At 43.4% G+C, this 13,138-nt stretch overlaps 1 protein-coding gene across 5 annotated transcripts in view; it reads right to left on the bottom strand.

Annotated features, from left to right (window-relative positions):
* Positions 1 to 2,054: 2,054 nt before the first annotated feature.
* NIM1K (NIM1 serine/threonine protein kinase) overlaps positions 2,055 to 13,138 on the bottom strand; it is a 33,275-nt gene continuing 22,191 nt past the window's right edge. For all 5 annotated transcript variants that reach the window (XM_048504563.1, XM_048504567.1, XM_048504565.1 and 2 more), the window contains exons 2-4: positions 11,090 to 12,206; positions 5,536 to 5,804; positions 2,055 to 2,915 (exon numbers count right to left, since the gene is read on the bottom strand). In XM_048504563.1, the coding sequence (XP_048360520.1) occupies positions 2,166 to 2,915; positions 5,536 to 5,804; positions 11,090 to 11,378 (1,308 nt within the window). In that variant the 5' untranslated portion in view covers positions 11,379 to 12,206 and the 3' untranslated portion in view covers positions 2,055 to 2,165. The remainder of the gene's footprint in view (positions 2,916 to 5,535; positions 5,805 to 11,089; positions 12,207 to 13,138) is intronic.

The following is a 13,138-nucleotide window of genomic DNA, read 5'->3' as shown; positions in this document are numbered from 1 at the left end:
TACCTGACCCATCAAGTTTGAGTCAAGTGCTTTCTTTTGTGTTCATTATAATTGGGTTTTTTTTTAATTTGAGAAAGTATTCTGCAATTGCAAAGAAAAAAGCTGGATGGGGGTGGGATTTAACACATTTTTTTCTCTTGCCTTCTTTTCAGCAGCGAGGTGGGAAAGGGTTAACACCTCCTATCTGCCCATCTTCCTGTCCTCTGCAATTGCTGGCTCAGGCTTCTCACATTAAACCTGTTATTGAAAGACATTAATTTTGACTTCAAGCAGCAGATGTTCCAGCTGTGTGATAAAAGTTCTGCTGTTTGTAATCCAGTTGCCCTACCCTGCTGACATGTCTGGAAGCTTTCAAATATGGCTAGACTTGAGAAAGCCTTTAAGTTTCTCATTTAGTGCTGCTCACCCTCTTGCCAGACTTACTATTTTAATTTTTTTTAAGTTTAAAATCATCCCAATAGCTTCACCTGCACAAAGGTAATGGTCAAAGGAAAAGGAAAGCTAGCTGTCGGTTTTGTTTTAAACATGTGCCCTACTTCCTTAGACTGTGCAGCCAATTCACAACTGCTTCCTCATTTTCCTTACAAGGAGATCTGACTTGGCATGGAGCAGTTACATGCTTGTGGACCATTTTGCCCCGTACTGTCTGCCCTGATTGTCTGGGGCTCTCCAGAGTCTCTAAGGGTGGGTTTGGTGCTGTGTCAGGACTTAATCTGTATACAATCCTCATGCAAAGCGGCAACGCTACTGGACTGATGTCATGATTAGTGGATACTGAAATGTTTTTGAATAGCTGGGTAGGAATTTTTTTCCTTTTGCAAAAGCTATGTGGGGACACGCATCTCTTTTATTAACTGAATCCCTAAATATCTTAACTGCTCTAAGCAGGGGAAAATTTATTACCAGTGAGGGGACTTGATTTAGTGCTTCCGAACTCTGATGCCTAATAAAGGTCTCTGGAATCTAGCGCTTCCGAGCCTTTAAGAAGTGGAGCCAGCCTCTTGACCGCTGCAAGGTAACTCCATACAACTTTCCCGCTCCCACACATAAAACTCAGGAAACTATTATTATAAGACTGAGCAAATATACATTCTACTTTTTCATGTGTATTATTCCTATATAGATTTATTAAGGAACAAAGCTATATGTTATGGTTATTTTTGGCCATTATGCAGAGAAAGTTAAATTTGCCACATCTTCCAGCTCCCATGTTCCTTCTACATCCAGACTTTTAAAAATCCACAAAAAAGAGAATTGTGGTGCATGTAGGTGCCCCAGACTACAAATTGAGGACCGCTGGCTTAATCAGGGGCCTGCAATACACACCGTTGGTTGCAATACTATATGTGACAGCACTAGGAGTTTCATCAATTTCCTTCTATGTATAATTAGAAGCAATGAACGCAACTGTAGAAGTCTAATCAGACAGTGATGAAACCTGTGAAAGTAAACCTCGTTATGATAGATGGCTGTTCTGCAATACCGTTCTGAACTCTGAACGGCTCTTATCTGTATAAGTCAGATCTCCGCCAAATGATTTTTGCAATCCCTGTTGCACTTTGGATAATTTGGGGCGGGTGGGGGAGCAAGCAGATTCCAGACCTTTCTGAGCCTGCGGCAACAACAACAACATGGGTGCCACACAAAGGCTATTGCAGGAGGAGGAGCCAACCACAACGTGATGGCCGTAGTTTATCTTCAGTAACAGTGTTGATCCTTGTGCTGTGGTGGCAGCTACTGCCAAAGCAACATTTTAAAAAATCTGCACCACCATCAATTCTCTGGTACTACAACAAGAGCCCTACATGACCCTATCCACTTCCTAAAAACACTTAAGACTACTTAACAAAGTCTAACCTCTCTGAAGTGCACAGCAGCCTCACTGAGTCTGTTCTCAGAACTGAAGGCACATGGAGTTTCCTAGGAAAAAAATCCCTAAATATTGGCATTCAGAGTGGTGGCCTTCGTTTGTCATTCATTGTGACCCAGCTGTCCAGGTCAGTAGATTCCTAGCACTCAAGAAAAATCATTTAGAGGTGACAGTGACACACAACTCATAAGGCATCTTTTTTAATTCATTTCAAAATTACAAAAAACAAAACCTCTATGAGGTGCTGAAGAAAGGACTTCCTAAAGCGTGCTGAATGGCAAACCGGCTCTACAGTTCATAAAATTGAACAGAATTTGGATGAATGTCTGAGACCCCGACAGGTCGTGGGCCCTTTCCTTGAGTCCGAATCTCTGCGCTCTGCTAGAGTGATGATAGGGACAGTCTCCATAGCCCGTTTCTTCTGTACTCTGTGCAAAATAATCCTGTAGATCCCTGTGACTGAGCTATGAGATTCTCTCCCACGGTTATTCTGAATGTGTTCCTCTGTGATTCCCAGCTTGCTCAGGATATTTTTCACCTCTGCTTCTTCCTCTCGGAGACCTCCGTTCTCTGACAAGTACTTTGGATCTAGTCTAAAGGGCTCCAAGGGCTTTGGATGCTGAACACCCCGCATCCATTCACTGTTCATGACATGCTCAATGGAATAGCGTTCTGATGGAACAGGCTGAAGAACCCCCTGGATCAGCTTCTGGCAAAATTGCGACAGGAATGGTGGAAAGACATAAGTTCCCTCCAGAATGCACTTTTTCAATTTGGCCACAGTGTCTGCTCGGAAGGGCATCGTTCCGGTCGTTATAAAATACAGAAGGATGCCCAGGGCCCAGATGTCCACATAAACCCCCACATAGCTTTCATCCCTGAACAGCTCGGGGGCTGCGTAAGGAGGAGAGCCGCAGAAAGTGTTCAGCATTTCCCCTTTTTTGCTCATGGTGCTGAATCCAAAATCTCCAACTTTCACACAAGTGTTACTGGTGTAAAACACGTTTTCGGCTTTGAGGTCCCGGTGGATGATGTTGCTTTCATGCTGCAGAGCAAAACAAAACAAAAATGTAAAAGGTCATTGGCATCTAAACAGAGAGAAACATGCTTTTTCTTTTGGTATCCAAGGTGTACATACCCTTAAGACTCCTTCACAGAGAGGAGAGTGCTGAGTTTCCTTCAACCCATTCCACTGTTTCCACTCATGCCAATTCGTAAATGCAAGGGGCCTGCCTCCCCCAAAATGGTACTTGTAAGCAATGTCTTTTCTAAACTACCCTAGCTGCTAGACTTTCAGGACGTATCTATGGACAAGGAGCCGGTGTGGTGGTACTCTCTGTTTTCCTTAATCATCCACAGAGACATCCACAATTTGGGGTATATTTCCTTTTTTCTCTCCCTTATTGCGGCTTAAAGCTACCTTGCAGGGTTGTATTTTATCAAGGAAATGGAGAAGGAGCAAAGAGGTACATAGTCCCTCACCCTGAGAAATGGTTCTCATCCATATTTGTTTCTTGGTTTTCTATTGCACTCTCACCTGTTGTGACAGGCTCAGAACTGAAGGTGCTTTTTAGAGCCCAACTGGACACACAAGAAGCTATCTATCTCATATTAACTCACGATTAGTCTATAAAGATAATTAGTCTATAAAGATAAATATCAGGTGCTTCTCTTGGATCTAACGGAGATCACCTTTCACATCGCCTATGACCAAATAACAGGCAGTGCCAGACACTGAACCAGAGACCTGCAGGCAAACCAGATGCTGCACCAATGAGCCATATCTCCAATAGCACATCTGGAATCCCACCACTGTATAGTCGCATGGGTCTTAGTTAACCGTAACTTCAACCAGAATAATACACACTCTAAGAAATATTCATCCAATGGTTAGTTTACTTTTGCAACATTGAAAGGCAATACAAATTGGTACCTTCCACCCTTGAATGACTTTCTGTTGTAGGGATAACATTTATTTCCTTTTAAATGTTTACTTCATTCTTCCTTGGATCACTCGACCCCTTTGTTACAGCACAGGGGAGACTTTCCTGTGGCACAATCTCACATGGCCTGAATATGAAGAAAAGAAACAGTTCCTTTGCCTTCAGACTGTCTCCTGGGTCTTAAGGGGTCCAAACCCATGTAATGAGGGGACTGCAGGTGTGCAGGAAGGGGAGGGGGGTGTTTAATTTGTCAATGCTGTATGGCTTTGCCAGGGTCCCTCTGTGTCGTATTATGTATAAGCGAATTAAATCTACGAAAGGTTTTTTAACATGACCCTGCCTCTCTTCCTTTAAGGTCCTGACAATGCGGGGTGGGGGGTTGATTAGCAAAACCAGGCACGAGTTGAAGAAGCAAACCTCCTTCCCACAAGCCAAGGCCGTGATCTGAATTCAGGACATGCCTGATTGCAGTTTGGTCCTTTGACATGTCTGTTTTGATGCCATGACTCATTGAAAGGAGAAGCAATGATAGGGCAGAGGATAAACTAAAAACACCACCCAGACAAAGGATGTCTCCAGGCAGTAAGAAGTCAAAGAGCTAGTGAACACCGCCCAGAACACCATCCACCACTCTAGGCAGTAAGCAATCAAAGGGATCAAAAGGCCAGGCTATTACAATGCAGATGCCCTCACTAATTGATTATGCTATCTTCATGGCCGCTCACATGCTAAATGGGTGGATCCCACCCAACACATACAAATCAAGCTTGCTAACTGCACCCTTTACACTTGTTAACAGGCAAATGGTTCTTTCTCCCACCCTGGACATTCCACGGGTATAGATACTCCACTTGCTTTACTACCATCAGATCTTCTGAAGATGCCAGCCACAGATGCAGGCGAAACGTCGGGAGAAAATGCTACTAGAACACGGCCATTCAGCCCGGAAACCACACAGCACCCCAATGATTCCGGCCGTGAAAGCCTTCGACAATACATTAAGCCCAGATCTACAGTAAATATTGGCCACTACCGCACATGCAGAATAATGCACTTTCAATCCACTTTCACAGTTGTTTGCAAGTGGATTTTGCTATTCCACACAGTAAAATCCAGCTTCAGAGTGAACTGGAAGTGGATTGAAAGTGCATTATTCTGCATGTGTGGAAGGGGCCATCAACCCCAGGTCTGATTGGGGAGGAGAGAATACTGCCACCACTTCACACACATAGCCAGTGCCCAATTTAGATGAGGACAGGCCCAGGGCTATTCCACTTTTGAGGTGCCTCCTGATTCCCCACAACTAGAGGAAGATGGAAGAGTGTTTTAAACAAAACTGAGTAAAGCAAAGGATGGTGATGGGCGTTTAAAATTCTGCAGTTCACAATTCCTCCTCTTAGTGTTAAATACCATAATAACTGGAAAAATGCATGAATGTTAAAATTAACATTGTGAAAAACTTTTGCCATAACCAACTTGTAAACATTCTGTGGAACAAGCAGGAATTTGTCAAAGATATTACACACGTTGGCCAGAGGCCTCCTAGAGGCTTCAGCCTGCCAAGGCTATACATAAATCCAGCACTGCATACAGTTGAAGAAGAGAAAGCTTCACATATGAACGAGCATTGCAATTCCTAATTTCAAAGAACAGAAAACCAAAGAATATTTTTTTGCCGAGGGGGGGGGGGGGGGCATTTGTTGGACTCTGTTCCAGACTTACCATGTGCTTAACAGCAGACACGATCTGGGAGAAGATGAGTTTGCTCTCTAATTCCGGCAGCTTCCCCTCTGTTGTGATCTTCGCAAAGAGTTCTCCTCCGCTGGCATATTCCATCACCAGGTGTAGTTTGGAGAAAGTCTCCATCACCTCATAAAGCCGGATGACGTTTGGGTGATGCAGCTTCTCCATGCTTGAAATCTCGCGGGACAGCAACCGTTGAGTCTTCGGGTCTAATTTTGTCTTGTCCAAAATCTTGATAGCTACTTTTTCTGTAAGTTAACAAGTGTTTATTGTTTTTGGTATTGTTAAGTGCAACAGATTTTGTACTCTAAAAATATACACCTCTGACTCAAACTTAACAAAGGTGCCGAACACACTGACTTAACAAAGGTGCCAGCGTGGTCTAGTGGTTAAGAGCAGGTGCACTCTAATCTGGAGAACTGGGTTTGATTCCTCGCTCTGCCGCTTGAGCTGTTGAGGCATCTGGTTGAGCTGGCTGAAGTGGTCCAAACATCCCAGAGAAGCAGGAGAAATGTCGAGAGAAAATACTACTGGGACATGGCCATAAAACCTGGAAAACCCACAACATTCTAGTGACTCTGGCCATGAAACCCTTCGACCATACATTGTTACTTTGCTTTATTTCTGCTCATACTTAATGTCTACCTTGCATTTTGAAACTGTAAACTGATCCCGGTGTACTAGAATCAAGGCCAAAAAGTAGAATAATTTATTGTTCATTTTTACACTGAAACATCACCTAACATTCTACTAGGGAATCCTCTTAGGACTCTGGCAGCCAAAACAATTAATGCAGAAAGTTGCAGGTTCAATCCCCAGAATTTCCAGGTGAAAATGCCTGACACCCTGAAGAGCTACTGCCAGCCAAAGGGGACATAAGAACATAAGAAAGGACCTGCTGGATCAGACCAGAGTCCATCTAATCCAACCCTCTACTACTCGCAGTGGTCCACCAGATGCCTTTGGGTGCTCACATTCAGGATGTGAAAGCAATGGCCTTCTGCTGCTGCTGTTCCTGAGCACCTGGTCTGTTAAGGCATTTGCAATATCAGATCAAGGGGGATCAAGATTGGTAGCCATAAATTGACCTCTCCTCCATAAATCTGTCCAAGCCCCTTTTAAAGCTATCCAGGTTAGTGACCATCACCATCTCCTGTGGCAGCATATTCCAAACACCAATGGAAACAGAAATGTTTCCTTTTATTAGTCCTTATTCTTCCCCCCAGCATTTTCAATGTATGCCCCCTGGTTCTAGTATTGTGAGAAAGAGAGAAAAATTTCTCTCTGTCAACATTTTCTACCCCATGCATAATTTTGTAGACTTCAATCATATCCCCCCTCAGATGTCTCCTCTCCAAACTAAAGAGTCCCAAATACTGCAGCCTCTCCTCATAAGGAAGGTGCTCCAATCCCTCAATCATCCTCGTTGCCTTTCTCTGCACTTTTTCTATCTCCTTGATATCCTTTTTGAGATGTGGCGACTGTACTCCAAGTGCAGTCGCACCACTGCTTTATATAAGGGGATGACAATCTTTGCAGTTTTATTATCAATTCCATTCCTAATTATCCCCTGCGTAGAGTTTGCCTTTTTCACAGCTGCCATGCATTGAGTTGACATTCCCATGGAACTATCAACTAAGACGCCCAAATCCCTTTCCTGGTCTTTGACTGATAGCACTGACCTCTGTAGCATGTATGTGAAGTTTGGATTTTTTGCCCCTGTGTGCATCACTTTACATTTTGCTACACTGAACTGCATTTGCCATTTCTTAGCCCACTCACCCAACTTATCAAGGTCCGCTTGGAGCTCTTCGCAATCCTTTGTGGTTCTCACCACCCTACATAATTTGGTACCATCTGCAAACTTGGCCACCATGCTACCCACCTTTACTTCCAGGTCATTTATGAATAGGTTAAGGAGCACTGGTCCCAAAACAGATCTTTGGGGGACACCACTCCCTACATGTCTCCATTGTGAGAACTTTCCATTCACACCCACCCTTTGCTTCCTGTTTCTCAACCAGTTTTTTTAATCCTTAGGAGGACTTCCCCTCTTATTCCTTGGGACAGTATTGACTTTGTTAGACCAAGAACCTGAGTATAAAGCAGTTTCATATGTCCAATTTGAGAGATAACTGAAAAGAAAATTAAGAGCTGGTTTATTTGACAATGCCCTGACCTGGAAAACCCCTAGGCTAGCCTGATCTAGTCAAATCACAGAAGCTAAGCAGGGTTGGCCTGTATTTGGGTGGGAGACCTCCAAGGCAATGGCAAACCACCTCTGAACATTCCATGCCTTGAAAACCCTACAGGGTCACCATAAGTGAGCCCTTCGGGGATTGGGCGGTATAAAAATCTAAATAATAAATAAATAAATAAGTCAGCTGTGACTTGACAGCAAAAATATAAATTGACAACAACTCAGCTGCGGGATAAGTTGTGGGTGTTAAAAAGAGCTCTGTCTTTGCCAGCTCTGCCTGAGTATTGTTACTCAGAAGTGAATCCCAAAAAGCTTTCAGTGACGCTTACTCTCAAGCTGGCAGGTGGAGTTACAGATGGAGCTAGGCCACACAAAGAAAGAAGGCGAAAGACCAACTGGATACAGGATTCCCTTTTTTTAAATTATGCAGCTGAGAGAATGGTTATGTGAAACTCCCTGAGAAACCGGATCTGAACAACACACTCTGCCCTTGCAAGATTAATTAATTGCATTTCGTACGTCAAGACTTAAATCTCAGATCATTATTTTTTAAAAAATAATTATTTTTATTATTTTCAACAAGACTGAGACCTACAAAGTTTGGCCTTCTTTTACATACAGCCATCTTTTACATACAGCCAAATTATCTTCCCTAATAATAATTTATGTAAATACCAGCACTTTTTAAAACAAAAAACCCTACTGCATTTTCCAGTGACAAGTAAAAATGGCACCAGGAAATACTACACAGACTGAACCCTTTTATACCAGAGATCTCCAGCTTTTTTGAGCCTTTGGGCACCTTTTGAATTTTGTCATAGTGAGGTGGGCTCAGTCACAAAATGGCTGCCCAAAAATGGTGGCTGCAGCTTACCATCAAACAGTGAAGATCCTTATGCTGTGGTGGCAGTTCAAATGAACATTTTAAAATACCTGCACAGCCAATCAAAACCCTCACCTGGCCCACTTATTAAAAAAAAAAGCTTGGTGAGTTGATCAGGAAGGGTGTCAATGGTTAAGGTGACCAGATGGTCACCTTTGTGATGGGATGGGGAATTGAAATTGCCTTGCGCGCATGCTTGTATAATACAAGAGCTGTGTGACAGAGGCGGGAAATGCTTAGCAGAAGCCCCAGAAAGAAAGCCGTGCTCCTGCAGCTGCGCGGGAGGCTGCCACACTGCCTTGTGCCCCAGAAGGCAGTGCAGCAGCCTCCCAAAAATCGGGACAATTTAAATAACCCACGGGACGCGGGACAAATTGTTTGAAGGCGGGACTGTCCCGCCAAAAGCAGGACGTCTGGTCAGCTTATCAATGGTTGCCATGGCACTCATGGGGACCTCTGCTTTACACTCATCCTGACATGTGTGGGGAAGGGAGCTGCATGTGAGTAAAGTACATATATAGGAAGGCTCAGGGTAGTTTATTTAGTGGGCAAGATATACAAACTGCAGAACAGTAAAACACAGGGCAAGATATACAAACTGCAAAACAGCAAAACACAGAAAACAGCAAAACACAGGCAATTGATCTAGGTTGGAAGAGCGTTGTGTTCCCTTTTTCCTTGCAGTTGAGGATTAGGAAACTCACTCGGGTTTCTGCTCTCAGGTTCATGCAGCAGATATGGGTGTGCTCGAAACAACACTCATTTATTAATAAGAAGATACCACAATGGGAGCAACTAGTTTCAAGTCAAGTGAGAACATGGAGTCTACAATTCCAACAGAACTAATTAAACAGGGGCAGAATCAACTCACACAAATATTGGAGGGAAGCAGACCATTCCGCTGCACTGTATATAATAAATATACCACACAGAGGATAAAACAGGAGTACCATGCCACCTTAAAGACCAGCAACATTTTTTCCAGCACACACTTTTGTGAGTCAGAGCTGACTTCATCAGATATGTGGAGTATTAAGTGAGCCCTGATGCATAAAAGCTCACATGTGAGGATAAATACTGTTAAATGTTTAAGGTGCCACTGGACTCTGAGATGAAGAAGATATCCAGCTAAACCAAAGTGTTACTATTCATGGTGTCAACATCATGGTGATACCTGTCATTTCAACAGCATTCTGGCAGGTATTCAGCAACCACAATGTTTAAATAAATGTTCCCCTCCCCAGGTAGAGCAGAGCAAACTGGCTTTCGTATTACCTAACCATCACTTTCTTTTCTTTTTTACTGTTTCCATATTATTTATTATTATTCACAAAATTTATATCTCCCCTTTCTGGCCTATTAGGGTCACCAAGTTTGCCAAAAATTAAGAACGGAGTATTAAAACAAATCATAAAACAATAAGATGGAAGGAAGGAAGGAAGGAAGGAAGGAAGGAAGGAAGGAAGGAAGGAAGGAAGGAAGGAAGGAAGGAAGGAAGGAAGGAAGGAAGGAAGGAAGGAAGGAAGGAAGGAAGGAAGGAAGGAAGGAAGAGGTCTTTGTAGGAATGCCAGACAAAGTCTTTGCCTGCTGCAGGAGAAAAGTGACAGAAGGGAACAAACTAATGTTTCTGAGAAGGTGGTTCTTCAGTTTTGATGCCCCAACTAAGAAGGCCCTCCAGATGTCAGCTTGGATCCCACAGGATAGCCTGATGTCCACAGGATTTTATCAATGTGAGACCTCTCTCACTATGAGACCACAGGAAATTTCAGTCCTTAAAATTCTACCCTAATTAGTTCACCTCCCTTACCTCCCACCCAGTATTTCTACTGCTACAGTCTGCTACAGTTTGGTGATTCACATTGACCCACCATTTGGAAATCACTGTTCTGCTCTGTAACATGTGCCCAGACTGTAGTTCTGTCTAAGGAATATTAAAAACTAAGAGGCTAAGCAGGGCTGGCCCTGGTTAGTATTTGGATGGGACACTACCAAGGAATAGCACAGGAAAACCACAGTCGCTGCATAGAAGCAGGTATTGGCAAACCACCCCTGAAGTATCTTGCCTTGACACAACTGCATTTTGAGGGCAAGAATATTAATGAAGACTAGAATGGGCACCATCAGCTAAAATAATTATGCACTGAAAAATTGGGGTGAGAAAGGAAGAGATCTACACCAGCTCTCCCTGGCTACCCTTATAGGCCAGTCAAAACATGCAAAATGACAACTAACCCACTTTAAGTCTCGATGCTTGTACACGTGCAATGGCCAAGATAATCCAGCTCTGGGCATGGCCTCCAGTTCATATCCTGCACTTACACGGGAGTCAGTATCTTAGAGCATGCTTTTGCATACTGCTTTCTAGTTCTTGCAGTTACCATTTTACATTTCTGCACTACCTATTCAACTCCCTGTCCCCAGATATGTGTGCCATAAACTGTTCAGCCTACCTTTGGTGAGAGAATGGATCCCAAGTTTCACCTGAGAGAAATTTCCAGTGCCTATTTCTCCTCTGACACGGTAAAATCCAATCCTCTTCCCTAGAGTTAATTCTTTCACCACCTTCTGATGCTGGGACATATCCCGAGTAAGCTTCTCAAAAGGAGTCAGCTGGCGCAGCTGGCCCTGGTCATCATTGGCGTAGACCTCAGTCTTTGTATAGTCCTCTCCACTGTCTTCCCGGTGCCACTTAACATATTTTTGGCTCCCTGTATTTCCATGCATATATCCTGTGGTCATAGTCCAGGGGCAATCACATATTTACTGGCATTAACAAGCTCATTAGGAAAGATTTGCTCAGAAATATTGACCTGGAGATAATAGAATTCATGGTAGCCCGAACAGAAGCTGTTGTGAATCCAGTACATCAAAGTTTCGCACTAAGTTTGTTCAAGATGCATCCACTGATCCATCACTAGTTCCCTCCAGAAATGAGACAAGCCACTCGCATTCACCTTCAGTGAGCCATTTTGAGCCCATGGGGTCATCGCCTAAACAATGCTTTGTAAATGCACCATCACATAAACAGGGAGCACAAACCTTAGTGAAGCACAAGACAAATCCCCCAAATTGGTATCACAAACATACAGACAAAACTTGCAATTGCTTTGCAGGACAACCAGGATTCTCAAGGATTCTCAAGGATTCTTTTGGAACAGCTGACTACATCAGGCAAGAGTTGATAAAGTCAGCCCTCTACTCTTGCATCAGGTCCCAGTCCAAGCACCAAAAGCTGGAATTTCCATTCTTGCATTCTTCAACGGGAGAGGGTTTTAAACTCCTATTTGCAAATGATCGAATGCACCTCTGAAGCCCACTTGCACAAAACTTGTCCAAGTCGTTTTTTGTTGCCCTTGTTAGCAAGATGTAAAGCGGTGGCATTGGAGGATGCTAGCAGGAATGTAAGCCCCATGCTGGCTGAAAAAAAAATCTGATCTTCGGTATCACGCAAGTCACATGGAACAGCAGCGAAGGATTAAGTTACTGCTGTGCCACCTTAAACCCTCCTGCATTTAGATGAGGTCTCTTAAAGGGCCTTTTTCGAATTTTGCCAGATGTGGTGATCACCTGAGGAGAGAAAGATATAGAAAAATCGGTGAGAGCCTTTCAGTCTGTCAGAAAGTACACAGCAGTTACAACTTGTACTCGGTTCGTTTAGTTACAGGCAATTAGTGATCTTGGTAACAGCCTAACCTCTCCACCTCTTAGCCAGACATCAAAAGAGATTTGTCAAACGGTGAACTACAGTATTGCCAACTTGTAACCCAGCCAGCGTCTGCAGAAAAGACAGCTCCAAAGGAGGAGAGCTCCCTTGTCATTCTGTTTACGAAGGACACAGCTGTAGCCTTACATAACCAATTCAATTTAAATTTTGTTGGCCTGAAGCATCTACGTGATGCCCACAGAGGCACCAAAGTTTTCCTCAAGAGTCCAGATTCTGAAATCTGCCAACTGTGTATTTTCCGTGGCCTGGACCCACAGAATCTGCCCTCGTTTCCCTGACATATTTCGGAACTGTGGATGCTCCATCTCTATCGCTTTCAGTCATCTAAAGATCTGCTTTCTTAAAATTACTCAATTTATTTCAAACATTTCTGTCTCCCATACACAAAATGGGTATTTGATGCAGTCTACAAGCAAAGTAACATATGGTGATAATCAAGCACAGATTGCTGGCAGAAAGGGCCATCAAGTCACAGCTGAATTATGGCGACCCTGCAGAGTTCAAGTAAAGAGACCAACAGAGGTGGTTTGCCAGTGCCTCCTTGGTGGTCTCCCATCCAAATACTAACCAGGGACAACCCTGCTAGCTTCGGATATCTGGTGATATTGGACTAGCCTTATCTGACAAAACCACAACCACCTTAATAAAGGCAAAGGATCGAAATAAGTATCCAAAACAATGTATAAAAGCCATGGACAAGCAGTAAAAATCAGTCAGGTGGCTTCATTTATTTTATTAAATTTCTATACTGCTCCTCTCCAGCTCCCAAGGCCTG

The sequence above is a fragment of the Sphaerodactylus townsendi genome, linkage group LG07 (genome assembly GCF_021028975.2).
Source record: "Sphaerodactylus townsendi isolate TG3544 linkage group LG07, MPM_Stown_v2.3, whole genome shotgun sequence".
Taxonomy (NCBI): Eukaryota; Metazoa; Chordata; class Lepidosauria; order Squamata; family Sphaerodactylidae; genus Sphaerodactylus; species Sphaerodactylus townsendi.
This window is presented reverse-complemented; position numbering and strand designations above follow the sequence as displayed.